Below are 17,789 nucleotides of genomic sequence, written 5' to 3'. Positions count from 1 at the left end.
GGGAGTGGGGCTTTCTTCATACACTTTTGTTTGACTTTGTGGATAATTAAATTTCCAATTTAATGCATTTTGTTGGAAGAAACTTCCTTGCGCTTCATGTATTTTTCTGTTTTACCTCAAAAGGTATTCCAACTGATGTTGCAAATAATGGAAGTAAAGTGAATTGGCTTTAACTCAGCATAGTTCTTGGCTTTGTAATGGGATTTTGGGGTGTAGTGGCTCCCTTCTTTCTCATTAGGTCTTAGAGGATTGCATACTATCGAAAGTTGGACCAGATCCTATGGTAAATTGTATGTGTTTTGGGCTACTATGGGTATGTAGTTTAATAGGAAAAAAGCATGTATAATTGATGCATCTGAGCTAGATTGTTGGGTGCTGAAAGATTAGTTTTAGCGTTTGTCTTTTTTTGGGACTCATGGGTGTGCCAACAAGGCGGCCCACTCGCTTACGTAACCGGCTTTGTTATATGCAATTCACAAGGAATGGGATGCTTTTCCCCTTTGAAGAATGTTGAAATTATGTCTTATGTTGATACAGATGACGATTGCAGATGGTAGGTTCGGGTGTATGGGGTGTGCTTGTTGGCTCGGGTTTTGTAGTCTATCTCCTCTTTGTATTTGCTACTATTTTGTGACTTTCTCATTAATATTTTTTTTTTCTCAAAAAAAAAATTAGTAAATCTAGACACACATAAATTAAAGTATAAGTGTAAACTAGACCCAAGGCCACTCTAATTTTTTTTTATCAATTTACTCAATCTAATTAATATTATTGTTCGAACTAGTCACTGCTGTTAAAAATTCTGTTAATCCACTAACGGATTGCCATTGTAACAAATTAGCCAATTGAATGATGACACGTGGCAATTTCTTTTGACTTTTGACAAAAACTTAGAGACCTCTATAATTAATCTAAAACATTTTTTTCCCTGTCTGTTCTCTTTGTAACTCAAAATGTAGAAACCAAAACAGGCATTCCAAAGCTACATGTCCTTCACCATTTTCTCAACAATGGATGTATGACAACTATCAATGATAACCCACCATACATCCACAAATAGTTAAAAGAAAAATGAACATATATAAATAAGAAAGGATGTATGGCATAGATAAGGCAAGGGCAAAAGCTTCAACCTTTGTTATTCGTTATATGCAGGCAATTCCAACTTTTGGGAGCTAAGCCAAAATTCTAAACCTCTAATAGATTTCAATAATAACCTCATCTTTGTACTATTTAAAGAGTTTGACGGCAGACCTACAAGATTTTACAACATTTATTGATTTATTTATTTACAAGCTAAACTATACCACAGGTTATACTGTCATTTTTTTTATTATCTAACTATCTCTTTTTTTTTGTCACCCAACTACTCAAGATTTTTTTTTTAGTTCATTTTCATTAAGTGTCGTTCATTCTCTGAAGAAAGGGTGATGTAGCAATATTTAAGAAATTGATAATAACAAGTTCAGCTCTCAACTTTTACATATTATATTGATTTAGTTAAATTCTTTAAAAATTAACCCTTAAAATTTACAGATGGTCTCAATTTGATCCTCATATTTTTTAATAATTTTGATTTTTAATTTTAAAAATAATTGTTAGAATTTTTAAAATTTTAAAAATTAATTAATTGTTACAAATGGTTTAATTTGTTTGTGTTTGTGGTTGATTATATAGGATTCAGATCTTAGATCTATCAAATGCCACTTTTAAAAGAGATTACTTGAATCAATTGGTCTAAACTTCAAGTTTAGTTTTAGTACTCGGACAAGAATCAAGGGCATGCATTTCAAGCTTGTGTAATTTATTGAAAGTCTGCTTTGATGTATGATTGCGTTTAATTGTATATCAATAATGCGGATGTTGTTATGTCTCTCGGGGTTTGAGTACGCCAGATTTAGTCCTTTTATTGATGTAGCTTACGCCATTCGGGAGGGCTAAAGGCTCTGCTCTTCGATAATGTGGTCATTGGGTCTAATTGTTTGGCTGTTATGACTGCTTGCACTCCGCCAATAATTGATGCATCTGACCTAAGTGTATTGTTACATGATTGTTTAGTGTTGAAAGATTAGTTTAAGCATTTGTCCTTTTTTTGGACTAGTCGGTGTGCCAACAAGACAACCGACTTACTTGTGTGAGCAGCTTTCTTATATGCAAACAACATGAAATGGTATGTTTTTTTCCTTACATCTTTTTCAAATAATGTTGCAATTATACCATATGTTGATATAAATGAGGATTACGGACCATAGGTTTGGGTTTATGGGGTGAGCCTATTGGCTCAGGTTTAGTAATTTGTCTCCTCCTTGTGTTCACTTGTGTTTTGTGACTTTCTCATTAATGAATTTCTTTTCTCTCAAAAAAAATTAGTAAATTTAGACATGCATAAAAGTATAAGGGTAAACTACACTCAAGGTCACTCTAAAATAGGGTTTGTCCACTCTAATTTTTTTTCAATTTAATCACTTTAATTAATATAATTACTCAAACTAGTCATTGTGTTAAAAATTTCGTTAACCCACTAACGGATTATTGATGTGGCATATTAACCATTTAAATGATGACACATAGCATTTTTTTTTTTTTTTACTTTTGACAAAAACTTAAGCACTTCTCTATAATTATCCAACGCACTTTTTTTCCCTTTCTCTTCTCTCACTAACTCAAAAAGGAGAAACCAGAACAGGCATCTCAAAGCTACATGCCTTTCACCAATTTCTCAACAATGGATCTATGGAAACTATTAACGATAACCAACCATATATCCACAAATATCTAAAGAGGAATGAACATATATATAAATAAGAATGGATGTATGGCATGGATAAGGCAAGGGCAAGGGCAAAAGCTTCAACCTTTATAATTCGTTATATGCAGGTAATTCGAATTTTGGGGAGCTAAGCCAAAATTCTATACGTCTAATAGATTTGAATAATAACCTCATGTAGTGATATTTTGCTATATTTAAAGAGTTTGGGTGCACACCTACAAGATTTTACACGATTTATTTATTTGTTTATAGGATAAACTATACCACAGCTATATGTATATTGTACTTTTTCTCTTTTGATCACTTAACTAACAATTTTTTAATTTGGTCATCCAACTAATCAAGATTTTTTGGTCCATTTCCATTAAGTGTTGTTTAATCTCTTACGAGAGGATAACGTAGCAATTAAAAATTGATAATAACAAATTTAGCCTTTAATTTTTACATATTATATCGATTTAGTCATAAATTTAAAAATTAACCTCAAAGTTTACAAATGGTCTCAATTTGATCCTCATATTTTTTAATAATTTTAATTTTAAAATGATTTATAAAATTTTAAATTTTATAAAATTAATTAAATACTGACATGCCATCTATGTGGCAATCCACAAGTATACCACATTAGTAAAGTTAACAAATTTTCAAGGAGTTGCTTCTATTGGTTTGATTGCAATTGCTATTATCAATGAGTTGCTTTGTTTTCATTTAGATTCTATGTTTGCAAGTCGAAATTGACATATGCTATGGAGGCTTGTCTAGATTATGAATGAGAGCATAGTGAGAGCACTTGTATTCATTCATTGAGGAACTGTTTGGTGTGAGAGTGCAAATTGAATTGTAAACATTGGGTGTTTACTTCCTAAGTTCTCATGGAGAGAATTTAGAGGTGAATGTTCTAGTCTTTCGGTACAATGGTGGGATTTCTACTTGGGGAGTGATAAAATGTGATTCACTTGTTGTATTGTGAATTAAAAATTACGTTTATATTTTAACATAACAAATTGATTAATGCGAGTGACTAGTTTGAATAATTATTTTAACGAGAATAACTAAATTGAGAAAAAAAATTAGAGTGACCAAAATAGGACAAACCACATTTTAACGTGACCTTGGTGTAATTTACCCTGAAAAATATATTGTAGACTTGGTTAAGTTGACCAGCTTCTAAACTTTATGTTTTGTTGATACAGGAATATAAACATAAATTGATTTATTTTCAGTAAAAGTTGAAGTAGTATTCGTTATCAAAATTTTGCTTTTCATACTCAAATTCCGTGTTTTCCATTAGCTTTTCCTTCTCTTTTTTCTCCTTTAGCTTTTAGTAGACTTTTGTTTGACTCAACTTTAAAACCTTTTGTGGATAATTAAATTTCCAATTTAATGCATTTTGTTGGAAGAAACTTCCTTGCGCTTCATGTATTTTTGTGTTTTACCTAAAGCTTACTCTATATATTTGGAGTTGTGAGCCATGGCAATTGCAACCATGACTACTCCTCTTCCTTTTTCCTTTTTCCCTTGCCTTCTTCTCATTCCCGCTATCTGTTTTACCATTTGTCATGCCAATTCCAACCTACTTTGCATTCAGAGTGAGAGAGAAGCTCTTTTGAAATTCAAGAATCATCTTATTGATCCTTCAAACAGGCTATCGTCATGGGTTGAAGGTGGGGATTGCTGTGAATGGACTGGTGTCGTCTGCCATAACTCAACAGGCCACGTCAACCAACTGCACTTGGCCGCTCCTCTTTCAGAGCCTGATGGCTTTGCAACAAATGCTGAATGGGAAGCTTACAACAATTCCCCGCTAGGAGGCAAAATAAATGCTTCGCTGCTGGAGTTGAAGCATCTCAGTTCCCTGGACTTGAGCAATAACGATTTTAGCAGCATACATATCCCGAAATTTTTCGGTTTGCTGGAGAGTTTAACATATCTTAACCTCTCTGGTGCACTATTTCAGGGAGCAATTCCTCATACCCTTGGGAATCTCTCAAATTTGCAGTACCTTGATCTTGGAGGTAATGATCTCAAATCAAAAAGTCTTCAATGGGTTTCTGGACTTTCTTCCTTGCAGTACCTTGATTTGAGCTCTGCGAATCTTTCTAAAGCAACTGATTGGGTACAGGTAACATTCAAACTTCCCTCTTTGTTAGAGTTGCACTTGTTAGGTTGTGGTTTAGAAGATGATCCATCTCCGACCAGTGTTAATTCTACAAAATCACTGGTTGTTCTTGATCTTTCGGGGAACAGCTTATCTTCAGTACCTAAGTGGATATTTAGTCTTCATGGTCTTGTGTCCATTGATCTTAGTGGCAATTCTTTGGAAGGCCCAATTCCAGATTACTTTGGGAACATCTCGTTTCTTGAAGTTCTTGATCTTAGTATCAATTTTCTCAATTCACCCATACCCAACTCCTTGTACAGTTTAAACCGTCTTCAGTTCCTTAGTCTTAGGGGTACCGAGTTACAAGGAACAATCTCGAGTGCCATTGGAAACTTGAGCTCTGTTACTCACCTTGATCTTTCAGATAGTCAATTAAGTGGTCAAATTCCATTGTCTATAGGGGAGTTATCATCTCTGAAGTTGTTTGATGTTTCAAATAATCAATTAAACGGCCAAATTCCCTTGTCTATAGGGCAGTTGTCATCTTTGGAGGAGTTTGATGTTTCAGAAAATCAATTAAATGGTCAAATTCCATTGTCTATAGGGGAGTTATCATCTTTGAAGTTGTTTGATGTTTCAAAAAATCAATTAAACGGCCAAATTCCCTTGTCTTTTGGGCAGTTATCATCTTTGGAGGTATTTGATGTTTCAGAAAATCAATTAAATGGTACTTTTCCTCTATCTTTTGGACGACTAGAAAGTTTGGAAACTCTGGATTGTGGGTATAATCTATTAGGAGTTGTATCAGAAACCCATTTTTCTAATCTCACGAGATTGACAACTCTAGCAGCATCACATAATCGGCTTAGATTTGAACCAAACTCAAGCTGGATTCCCCATTTCAATGTGAACGGATCGAATTGGGTAACTGGCATCTTGGCCCAAAGTTTCCCCAGTGGCTAAAATTCCAAAAGAAATTGTCTTATTTGGACATCTCCTGTGCAGGAATTTCAGATGTCATGCCCACTTGGTTTTTGAACCTTCCCACTCCATTTGAATCTTTAAACCTTTCCTCGAATCAACTTAGAGGAGAGATTTCATATTTGAATGTGAGAAGCTCTGTTGATTTGAGTTCAAACCGATTCATAGGCCCATTGCCAAGAGTATTCCCAACTTTAGTATTTCTAATGTTATCAAATAATTCATTTTCGGGATCTCTTTTTGAATTACTTTGTAATTCATCAAGTGGGAAATTGACGGAAGTTCTTTACATTGATAAAATCTTATCTCAGGAGATATTCCAGATTGTTGGAATCATTGGCAAAGTTTGGTCCTTCTAAATTTGGGAAGCAACAATTTGACCGGCAAAATCCCACCTTCTTTATGGCGTCTAAATCTTATAATGCTAAACCTTCGAACCAATACAATGTTTGGAGAATTGCCATCCACATTGCAAAATTCTCCATATTTGGTTATGTTTGATCTTAGTGAAAATCATTTCAGTGGAAGTGTACCAGCATGGATTGGTGATAAGCTCTACCTTGTGATTCTAAGCCTTCGATCAAATAACTTTGATGGACATATTCCTCATAAAATTTGTGATCTTCAATTTCTTCAAAACTTGGACCTTGCCCACAACAACATTTCTGGAGTTATTCCAAAATGTTTTAATAATTTAAGTGCAATGGCCATAACAAATAAAACCAATAATTTTGTTATGGAGTATGTAGCTGATAACTCTTTTTTTTTTAACGCATTATTGGTGTTGAAAGGACGAGAGGATGAATATGGTAGCACACTAGGACTTGTTACGAGCATGGACCTTTCAGCTAACAGTCTCACAGGAGAGATCCCCAAAGAAATTAGTAGTCTCGCTGGACTATTGTCTTTAAATTTTTCAAGGAATCTCCTAACAGGAAATATACCAGACAGCATTGGCAACATAGAGTTAATGGAATCTCTTGATTTGTCCATGAATCGACTAAATGGGGAAATCCCTCCAAGTTTCTCCAATTTGAATTTCTTGAATCACTTCAATGTGTCCTACAACAACTTGACAGGACAAATCCCAACAAGCACTCAGCTTCAAAGCTTTGAAAACTTGTCTTACGGGGGCAATCATCTTTGCGGACCTCCTCTCACTAAGAACTGCACCTCAAAAGGTAATCCAATTGTCGACGTTGCAAATAATGGAAGGAGCAGGGAAGGAAGTAAAGTGAATTGGCTTTATGTCAGCATAGTTCTCGGCTTTGTAATGGGATTTTGGGTTGTAGTGGCTCCCTTGTTTTTCATCAGGTCTTGGAGGCATGCATACTATCGAAAGTTGGACCATGTTGGTCGAAAGCTGTATGTGTCTTGGGCTACTATGGGTATGTAGTTTGATGGGGAAAAAACATGTCTAAACATGTTGGTCTAAAGTTGGTATAATTTACTGGAGATTGGATCAAAGTGTGTTTTGATTATGTATGAATAGGTTTTGTTGTATTTCAATAATTTACAATGAGAATAATTTTCAGCAAAAAATGTTGTTTGATAAATTCCATCAGTTGCTTAGCTTAATAATTGAGTAGACATTGCAGCCATAGATCTGGTCTTCTTCATCCTTGATCCTTCAAATTAGGAGTAACAAAAATAGTAGTAAATAGGATTAGCCTATTTTTTTCTGTCATTTTCTAACTGTTGCCAATGGATCTCAACAAAAAAAGAGTTCAGCCGTTGCTCTTCATCCTTGGACTCACCCTTCTCAGTAAGACAGGTGACAACCACAAAACGTCCTCGTTTTTGCATTTGGTCTGGAAAATAAAAGAAGTCGTAAATGTTGGAATTTAAATCTCCAAGTTAATTTCAAGTTTGTAAAATTTAATGTACTTGATTGTTCTCTCTTCTTTGTTAACTTTTATGGATCAAATTGGCATACCTGTTTAGAGTTATTTATATTTTTTATTTTAAAGTATATATTTGGATTCGGAACATTCAAATATGAGAATGAGCGCATAAAATCTTTCAAAAATAAATGAAACAATTTATAAAAGTTTTAATATACTCGTATGAAATACATACCTGACAAAAATCCTTTCAAGTTATCGAAATTCCATCCACCCCAGCCATATCGGGTGGTTTTTTGTTTTTAAAAATTGAGTTTGAAGCAAGGTGAACCGAGTTTTTCATTAAAAGTTTTAGAATCAATTTCTGTTTCGCTCAGATTTATTTATTAAAATGTCACTTTTATAATTTTGTAACATATAAATGGGATTAATTTTGTAAAAGCTAATATAATATAAAACATTACGTAAAATTTCATATGAATGGTCATGGGATTAGATAAATCTTTTAAGGGTTATGGTCGAAATAGAAAGCTAAAGTATTGAATAAAATTCGATTTTGAGCGAGTATATATACATAAAAATCAAGTTGAAGCATCATGAGCTAGCAAAAAACTTTCATCCTTGTTTGAATTTACTTTATCTAGCTTTTTTTTCTTAGCTTTTACGTGCATGTAATTGTCTAGTTGTTTCATCAACTACGTTAATTTTTAATAGTAAAAATTGATGAAATTTTTAATAGAAAGAATCGGCTTACTCTTTGATCTATTGTACTGGGATTAATTTGTCCATTTTTTTGATATAGAGGCTCTATGGTACTTTTACCTATGTATGTAGGTACGTACTATGTATGGTTTTTAAAATTTTTCTTTTTCATTTCTTTCATGTTATAGCTGATAAGTGCAGGAAACTAGCTGGGGAAGCGAAAGTGGTGTTATCCCAAACAGGGCAATTTTCATTGTGGGATTGCTTTGATATGGGAGTTGGTTCCATAGCTTGCGCAGTGAAAGAAGGTGTTAAACTTTATGTCTACAACATCCGAGCCGCTCATGTCGAGAAATAATGGCATTGAAAACTTTGGGGACCTCCTCTCACTAAGAACTGCACCTCAAAAGGTATTCCAATTGACGTTTCAAATAATGGAAGTAGCAGGGAAGGAAGTAAAGTGAATTGGCTTTATGTCAGCATAGTTCCTGGTTTCGTATTGGGATTTTGGGGTGTAGTGGCTCCCGTGTTTTTCATTAGGTCTTGGAGGATTGCAAACAATCGAAAGCTAGACCATATCTGTGGTAAACTCTATTGTGTTTTGGGCTACTATGGGTATGTAGTTTGGTAGGAAAAAAGCATGTATAACTGATGCATCTGAGCTAGGTGTGTTGCTACATGATTGTTTGATGATAAAAGATTAGTTTTTGCGTCTGTCAACTCGCTTGGTGTGCCAACAAAGCGGCCCACTCGCTTGCATGAGCAGTTTTGCTATATGCAAATCACACATAATAGGATTTTTTTTTTCCTTGCATCTTTCTTGAAGAATGTTGAAATTATGTTTTATGTTGATACGAATGCAAATTGCGGATGGTAGATTTGGGTGTATGGGGTAAGCCTGTTGGCTTGGGTTTAGTAGTCCGTCTCCTCTTTGTGTTCACTTTTGCTTTTTTCTTTTCTCATTAATGAATTTCTTCTCTAAAAAAAAGTAATTTTAGACACGTATAAAAGCATAAGGGTAAACTACACCCAAGGTCACTATAAAATAAGTTTGTCCTATTTTGGTCACTCTAGCTAATTTTTTTTCTCAATTTAGTCACTCTAATTAATATTATTAATGTTTGAACTAGTCAATGTCGTTAAAAATTCTATTAATCCATTAGTAGATTACTGTTGTGACACATTATCCAATTGAATTATGACACGTGGCACTAGGGCCGGAGCCAAGGGGCTGGCAGGGGCTTCGGCCCCCCTAAAATGAAAAATTTTCCATTTAGGCCCCTTTATAGTTTATAAAATTTAAATTACTAATAGTAAAATTACACTTTGGCACCTCCAAAAATGATAAAAAAAAATTTTGATTAAATTGGTCATAAAGGTCGATTTTTTGAAAATTTAGGGAAATAAGTCATTTTTGGAGGGAGTGTATGAAAGCTCCACTAGCTAGACATGCTTTCTGCAGAAGTGGCAGGAAAGCTTGTCTAGCTAGGCGAATTTTTCTGCTGACATGTCAGGGAAAATGTGCCTAGTTAGACGCATTTTCATTGAAATTTTCAAAAAACGTTTTCTACTTGGCGCACTTTCCCTAACATGTCAGTAGAAAGCTCGCCCAGCTGGTCGAGCTTTCACACACTCTATCCAAAAACGGTCGATTTCTCTATATTTTCAAAAACAAATGACCTATTTAGTCAATTAACAAACTTTTTTGGCATATATGGCTAGTTTAGCCTACAATTAAGGGTTTAATTTATGATCACATTATATATTATTAAAATATAATGTAAAAAGACAATTATAAGAGAGAGAATGAACGGATGAGTGATAGATTTAAAAATTAAGTTCTTCATGTGCATATATATGTATACGATCACTATTTCATATATAGATATGTATATGGTCACAAGATAATTATTTATACTATAATAACATGTTTGATTAAGTTTAGTATCATAAGTCAAGTGACACCAACTCAATTGATATAAGCACGGAAAAGCTAAAGTTATTTTTTTAATATAGAGTTAATTGTATCATTTAAATCTTTTATAAAACAAATTAAATTTATTACATACTCTTAAACTAATTACTTGAAAATTCATTTTCTTAATTAAAACTATTTGTTGAGACAAGTTGCGTGCTTCTGTGATGATTGGCACTCAATAGTGCCTATTACAAACAGCCGCTAAGGTAGTAAACATACTTTTCATATTTGAGTTAGTAAATTTATACAACAGAATCTTTGACTCGTTATTGTGCTCATATTTTAAAGATTCTACAGTCCATTTATAGAGACCAATCTATGGCTAATGAACATTTGATTGGATTCAACTAAATCATGTAGAAATGAGTACCATATATATTATATATCATACTAACATGATGTTAATAAATAAATTGATATACTATATAATATTAAATTAAATTAAAATTTATAGTGTAGGAACGTCGAGTAATGTAGAGCAATTATTCATAAAGCCAATGTAGAACAACATTATTTTATTCTAAAAATCTTATCACTGAATTTAATGGTTTTGTTAAACTACATTTTACTATTAATCAAATATTTTATAATGATAATTTAAGATTAAATGACATTTTTTCAATTATTTTCATTGAAAATGTTGGACTCTTATGTTGTTTTAGATGGAAAATTTTTAAATTTAAAAAAAAACCAGAATGCACCATTTTCAAATGTTAATGTTTTTTGGAATTTTGAATGAAAAAAATAATTTCGAATTTTTCAAATGATTTTATAAACCTCATGACATGTAGGAAGGAAAAGAAAAAGGATAGAGCAAGAGGATATTCAAAATGAGATTATAAAATTTAGGCTTGATCCACAAACTGGTACCTAAATTAAAATTTTCTCATCTTGGTATTTGAACTTATTTTTTGTCACAAGTGATATCAAAATTTTGCAAGTCAATCCATCAACCCTTATCTCCAAACCAGTACCCCAACAGATTCCCAGTCCAACCGGTCAATTCAATCCAGTTTTGAAAACAAGGGATTTGGTCGATGAAACAACTTTTTTGGTCTCATCAAATCGAACAAGCAAGCGGTGAAATTCGAAAATATAATCAATTGACAGCATCTCAACTTTGAGAGAGTGAATTTTGAGCATCGCTAGTATTGTCATTCATTATAAAAGAAGAAGAAGAAGAAGAAGAAAAAGGAATGGGAAAAAAATAAAAGAGAGAAAATGTAAAAGAAAAAAGTAAAAATTTAAATATATATATATATTAAGTTATATGACATGGCAGATTATTATTAGCTGGAATTTTATTGAATGGGTATAACATTTTGGTGTAAAATGGGTAAGAGAAGAATAGTTTAAGTACCACTTCAGAGCAAAAATATGTTTAGATGCCAACTTATAAGTTAAGCCTTGTTTAAACATAGATTTAATAGTTAGACTAACAAAGGTACCAACTTTTAAAAAAAAAGTAATTTAGATATCAAGATAGGAAAAAGAATATAATTTAAGTATCAATATGTGAATTAATCCTAAAATATATATTGAAATTTGTGAAAAGTAATAAAGTGAGTTTAGATAGAGAATGGATGTTGAGTTAGGCTCATTGGGAAGCAGGACATAGTAAATATTGGTATAATATTGAATTTAACTTTCCATATTTATATTTTTGTCAATTTAGTTTTTATTCTTTTATTTTTAGCTCAATTTGACCCATAACATTTTAAAATTATTGTTTTTTAACGGAAATACTAACTAAAACATTCAATTTTTAAACATTGCAACCTGCATAACAACCCACATGTATTTTGATTGATGTAGCATATAAGACAAATAGTGTCATGTCAGCATGAAACATATGTGGACTACCATGCATCCTAGCATGCCAACATCGCTAAAATATTAGTTCTTTTAGTCAACAATTTTTTTTTTTAAAAGCAATTTGATTTTTTTAAAATTAATGGTCAAATTTAACTCAAAAAAGAATAAAATCAAATTGATAATAGATGTAAACGTTAAGGGCTCAATTTAACATTATGCCATAAATATTTCTTTACATGAGAGAAAATTTTTCAGATTTTATTTTAAAACACAAATAATTTTACAACTTTTGGCCAAAATAAATAGGAAATTTTACAACTTTCGGTAACTAAAACTTTTTTGAGAAAACTCAACATTAAACAATTAGTTGTTTCAATTTACTATCAAAACGAAATGTTTCGATCAGTACGTGGTACCAAAACAGTATCAAGTACTATAGATTGAAGGTCTATATTGACACTTTATGATTTAGTTTTTAAATCCGATAATAATAATCCTCTCCCCTAACTAAACAACCTTTTCAAATAATTAAAAAATAATTTTTAATCTCCACTCACAAAAATGGAATACATTTTATTGTCAATCATTTATCTTTTCGGAAAGCATCCACAGTTAGAAGATTAATCACTATTACTGATGATGGATACCAAAAAAATAATTTTTAATCCCGCTCACGAAAATGGAACACATTTTATTGTCACTCATTTAACTTTTCAGAAAGTATCCAGGGTTAGAAAATTAATCAGTGCTATCAATGATGAATACCCTGATTACGGCAAGAAAAATAATTTTTGAGATTGAGAAAAATAGATTTAAGATGAATTTTTAAAAAGTAATATTTTAAGTTTTAAAAAATATTGTAGTCATATATAAAAATTAGGGAATTTCTAAGATTGGAGCAAAGCCAAAATTCTCCAATGTAGTATTAAAAAAATAAGAACCTCGTGTTGAGATAATTATCAATATTAAAAAGAAACTTCAGTCCTCCAATCACAATTAAACACTTCTCTACATTTTCCTACTCAAATTCCGTGTTTTCTGTTTTCTTTTCCTTCTCTTTTCCTCTCTCTTTCTTGGAAACTTATATATAAAAGTTTTTGACTTAAATAAAGTAGAATAAAAGATAAATTGATTTATTTTCAAAATTTTGCTTTTCTTATTCAAATTCCGTGTTTTCCATTACCTTTTCTTTCTTTCTTTTTCTCCTTTAGCTTTTAAGACCTAGAAAGTCTTAAAGAATGTGGGAGTGGAGCTTTCTTCGTAGAATTTTGTTTGTCTCCAGTTTTGTAGTACGTCTCCTCTTTGTGTTTACTATTATTTTGTGACCTTTTTTATTAATGAATTTTTTTTTCTTTCAAAAAATTAGTAAATTTAGACCCACATAAAATTATAAGTGCAAACCACACCAATGGCCACTATAATTTTTTTTTATCAATTTACTCACTCTAATTAATATTATTGTTCGAACTAGTCACTGCTGTTAAAAATTTCGTTAACCCACTAACGGATTGTTGTTGTAACAAATTAGCCTTGAATAATGACGCGCGACACTTTCTTTTGACTTTTGACAAAAACTTAGAGACCTGTCTATAATTAATCCAAAACAGGCATCTCAAAGCTACATGTCCTTCACCATTTTCTCAACAATGGAGGTATGACAACTATCAATGATAACCCACCATACATCCACAACTAGTTAAAAGAAAAATGAACATATATAAATAAGAAAGGATGTATGGCATAGATAGGGCAAGGGCAAAAGCTTCTACCTTTATAATTCGTTATATGCAGGCAATTCGAACTTTTGGGAGCTAAGCCAAAATTCTAAACCTCTAATAGATTTCAATAATAACCTCATCTTTGTAATATTTAAAGAGTTGGACGGCAGACCTGCAAGATTTTACAACATTTAATGATTTATTGATTTATTTATTTACAAGCTAAACTATACCACAGGTTATATGTCACTTTTTTATTATCTATCATTTTTTTAATTTGATCACCCAACCAATCAAGATATTTTTTTAGTCAATTTCCGTTAAGTATCGTTAACTCTCGAAGAAAGGATGATGTAGCAATTAAAAATCGATAATAACAAGTTTAGCTCTCAACTTTTACATATTATATTAATTTAGTTAAATTCTTTAAAAATTAAGCCTCAAAATTTACAAATGGTCTCAATTTGATCCTCATATATTTTTAATAATTTTGATTTTAAATTTAAAATAATTGTTAGAATTTTTAAATTTTAAAATTAATTAATTGTTACAAATGATTTATTTGTGTTTGTGGTTGATTATATAGGATTCAGATCTTAGATCTATTAAATGCCACTTTTCAAAAGAGATTACTTGAATCAATTGATCTAAACTTCAAGTTTAGTTTTAGTACTCATACAAGAATCAAGGGCATTTCAAGCTTGTGTAATTTATTGAAAGTGTGCTTTGATGTATGATTGCGTTTAATTGTATGTCAATAATGCGGATGTTGTTATGTCTCTCGGGGTTTGAGTACGCCAGATTTAGTCCTGAATTGATGTAGCTTATGCCATTCGGGAGGCGTTGTCATGGCTAAAGGCTCTGTTCTTCGACAATGTGGTCATTGGGTCTAATTGTTTGGCTGTTATGACTGCTTGGACTCCGCCAATAATTGATGCGTCTGAGCTAGGTGTATTGTTACATGATTGTTTAGTGCTGAAAGATAGTTTAAAAATCTGTCATTTTTTTGGACTAGTCAGGTGTGCCAACAAGACAACCCACTTGTGTGGGCAGCTTTCTTATATGCAAACCACATGGAATGAGATGTTTTTTCCTTTGCATCTCTTTCAAAGAATGTTGCAATTATACCATATGTTGATATAAATGAGGATTACAGACAGTAAGTTCGGGTTTATGGAGTGTGCCTATTGGCTCAGGTTTAGTAATTTGTCTCCTCCTTGTGTTCGCTTGTGTTTTGTAACTTTCTCACTAATGAATTTCTTCTCTCAAAAAAAAAAATAGTAATTTTAGACACGCATAAAAGTATAAGGGCAAATTACACTCAAGGTCACTTTAAAATAGAGTTTGTCCACTCTAATTTTTTTTCAATTTAATCACTTTAATTAAGATAATTAACCGAACTAGTCATTGTGTTAAAAATTTCGTTAATCCACTAACGAATTATTGATGTGGCATATTAACCAATTAAATGATGACACATAGCATTTTTTTTTTTTTACTTTTGACAAAAACTTAAGGACTTCTCTATAATTAATCCTGTTATGGGCCAATTTAGCCCGGGCCCTAAACAAACAACCAAAAAATATAATAAATAAAACCAAAAATAAATAAAAAGTCCACAGTCTATTACAGCCCAAAATTATAATGGCCCAAAAGGCCCAAATCAAAAAAACCTAGCCTAATACTAGAAAACACAAAACAGAAACCCTAACCGAGGTGCGCCACACCTAGGCCTACCCCTAGCCTCTGCCACTGCCTGTCACTGCCACCTGCACCGCACACCTCCTCAACGCGCGTCTGGCACCTGGAGGAAACCAACAAGACAGAAGACAACAAGCAGAGAAAAGCCAAATCGCAAAACGACAGAAAAATAGAAAACTAGGGGTTTTTCAAATCGGCTATAAAAGCCGAATATTATCTTTGTAATATTTTTTTCACGAATGCACACTAGTAAATTAAAAGAGCAAATCAGAAATTATGAAAGGTGTTGACTTGGATCTCTTACTGTTTTCTCTCTGTTTTATTCCTTTTTTCCTTTTATTTATTTTATTTATTTTTTTAAATCTATTTTGACAAAAAAAAGGCATAGAATAAAATGGGAAAGGCTAAAGAGGCGTACCTGAGGGTTACGCTCCTCCGTTGGGATGCCCAAAGTAGCCACCTCTGATGAAAGGTGGCCGAAAGTCGAGGGGTCTCCGGCTAGTTCGAGTATTTTCGCTTAATTTTTGGAGGTTTCGGCTTCAAAACGAGCTTGGGGAAGTCATTTTGATAGAAATGGCCCTTTTTTGGGACTCCGACTGCTGTATACGGCAATCACCGCCATCGTCGGCCGGAGGCCATGACGGACGGACGGTGGCCCTTTTGGCCGAAGAAAAGGGGAAGGGTTGAGAGAATTTTAGATTTTTTTCTGAGGAAGAAGGAAAATGAAATTTTTTTAAAAAAATTTATTTAAATAGCAACCATTAAATGGTGCCATTTTGAGAATTGGTTCAGTGACCAAAACGACGTCGTTTTGGCCTCTGACCTGTGACCCGACCCTTTTGCCTAGAGGATCCGCGTGTCTTCTAGAGCATGGGTTATTCGTTTTGGCCTCTGACCTGTGACCCGACCCATTTGCCTAGAGGATCCGCGTGTTTTCTAGAGCATGGGTTATTTTCGCGTGCGGTCCTTCTACCTTTGCGGCTAGTTGCAATTTAGCCCTTTTTGTTTTTTTTTATTTTTCCCGATAATTTTTTATTTATTTCATTCTCGTCCCTTAAGAAACGACACGCATAAGGACAAGGGATATTTTGCCACTTGGTCCCTATCATTTTTAACGCATTTTATTTTGATCCTTGTTAGTCCATTTTTATTATTTTTAATTTGTACCTCGAATTTCATTTCGATTTCAATTCAATCCTTAGTCTGTTTAACTTCAACCTTTTTTATTATTTAAAAAAAGGGTTTTATTTATTATTTCATTTAATATTTTATTTATTTATTTATTTTCAATTTTAATCAAACTTATATTAGTTTTATTTATTTACTTACTTATTATTATTATTTTTAATTGGCTTGTTTTTTTTATTTTTGCCCTTATTATTGTTACTTATTTATTCCTTTTATGTACTTTCAAAACTTAGATTATTATTATCATTATTATTATTATCATCATCATTGTTATTATCGTTATTGTTATTTATATTATCGTTTTCATCATTATTATTATTGTTTATGCATATTAACATTATCATTTAGCAATATCAATGCCATTATTACTCCAAGACGCTTTTTTATGTTTTAACCGTCTTTATGCCATAATCGAATAAACTAAACATATCATTTTAAACATTACATTAATTTTTACCCAAATTCAGAAAAGGAAAATTTTGAAAATAAAGGCAATATTTCGCATTTCGAAAACTCGAGAAATCATACCCTAACTTACGGGGTTTCGATTTTCTCATTAAACCTAAATGGTAAAATATCCTTTTAAATTTCAAAATACGAAATTTCAATAAAAATGAAAGGCAAGCTTATTTTCTAAGGCTCCAAATATTGTGTCCTAACTTATGGGATGTGATATTTCGTTACTTTGAGACGAGTTGGTCTTTAACTCTCTTTTCGATTTATTCAATCATTTTTTTAATAAAATTAATAAAAAGGGATAATATTTTAAATTTCTTTTCGAATTTTCAACTTTCGACATTAAGACATTGAGTAATCAATTAGTTACCAATTTTGGGTGTAACGAGGGTGCTAATCCTTCCTCGTACGTAACCGACTCCCGAACCCATTTTCTGGATTTTTGTGGACCGAAAAATATTGTTTTAGTGAATCAAACCGTTTATTTAAAACAATCAAATTACAAGGTGATTCAATCACACCTCACAAAAAAGAA

At 32.3% G+C, this 17,789-nt stretch overlaps 2 protein-coding genes across 11 annotated transcripts in view; both read left to right on the top strand.

Annotated features, from left to right (window-relative positions):
• LOC105761397 (receptor-like protein EIX2) overlaps positions 1 to 7,319 on the top strand; it is a 105,746-nt gene extending 98,427 nt beyond the window's left edge. For 5 of the 10 annotated variants that reach the window (XR_008190968.1, XR_008190967.1, XM_052623893.1 and 2 more), the window contains one exon: positions 7,167 to 7,319. Coding sequence is in view for 8 of the 10 variants with exons in the window: in XM_052623893.1 (XP_052479853.1) it covers positions 7,167 to 7,248 (82 nt within the window). In the remaining 2 variants the exon portion in view is untranslated. Of the gene's footprint in view, positions 1 to 4,748; positions 4,893 to 6,163 lie in introns of those variants that run through there. The other 5 variants (XM_052623890.1, XM_052623888.1, XM_012579197.2 and 2 more) reach the window with 4 other exon arrangements.
• Positions 4,207 to 6,137, top strand: LOC128034884 (receptor-like protein EIX2). The gene has a single exon (XM_052623886.1). The coding sequence runs from the start codon at positions 4,242 to 4,244 to the stop codon at positions 5,832 to 5,834; it is 1,593 nt and encodes a 530-aa protein (XP_052479846.1). The 5' UTR covers positions 4,207 to 4,241; the 3' UTR covers positions 5,835 to 6,137.
• Positions 7,320 to 17,789: the final 10,470 nt, after the last annotated feature.

This window comes from Gossypium raimondii, chromosome 11, assembly GCF_025698545.1.
Source record: "Gossypium raimondii isolate GPD5lz chromosome 11, ASM2569854v1, whole genome shotgun sequence".
Taxonomy (NCBI): Eukaryota; Viridiplantae; Streptophyta; class Magnoliopsida; order Malvales; family Malvaceae; genus Gossypium; species Gossypium raimondii.
Note: the sequence above shows the minus strand (reverse complement) of the source record. Positions and strands in the feature narration are given on the sequence as shown.

Excerpts from the sequence above, each read along its gene's own strand:
- LOC128034884 (XM_052623886.1), top strand. The coding sequence starts at position 4,242 with ATGGCAATTGCAACCATGACTACTCCTCTTCCTTTTTCCTTTTTCCCT.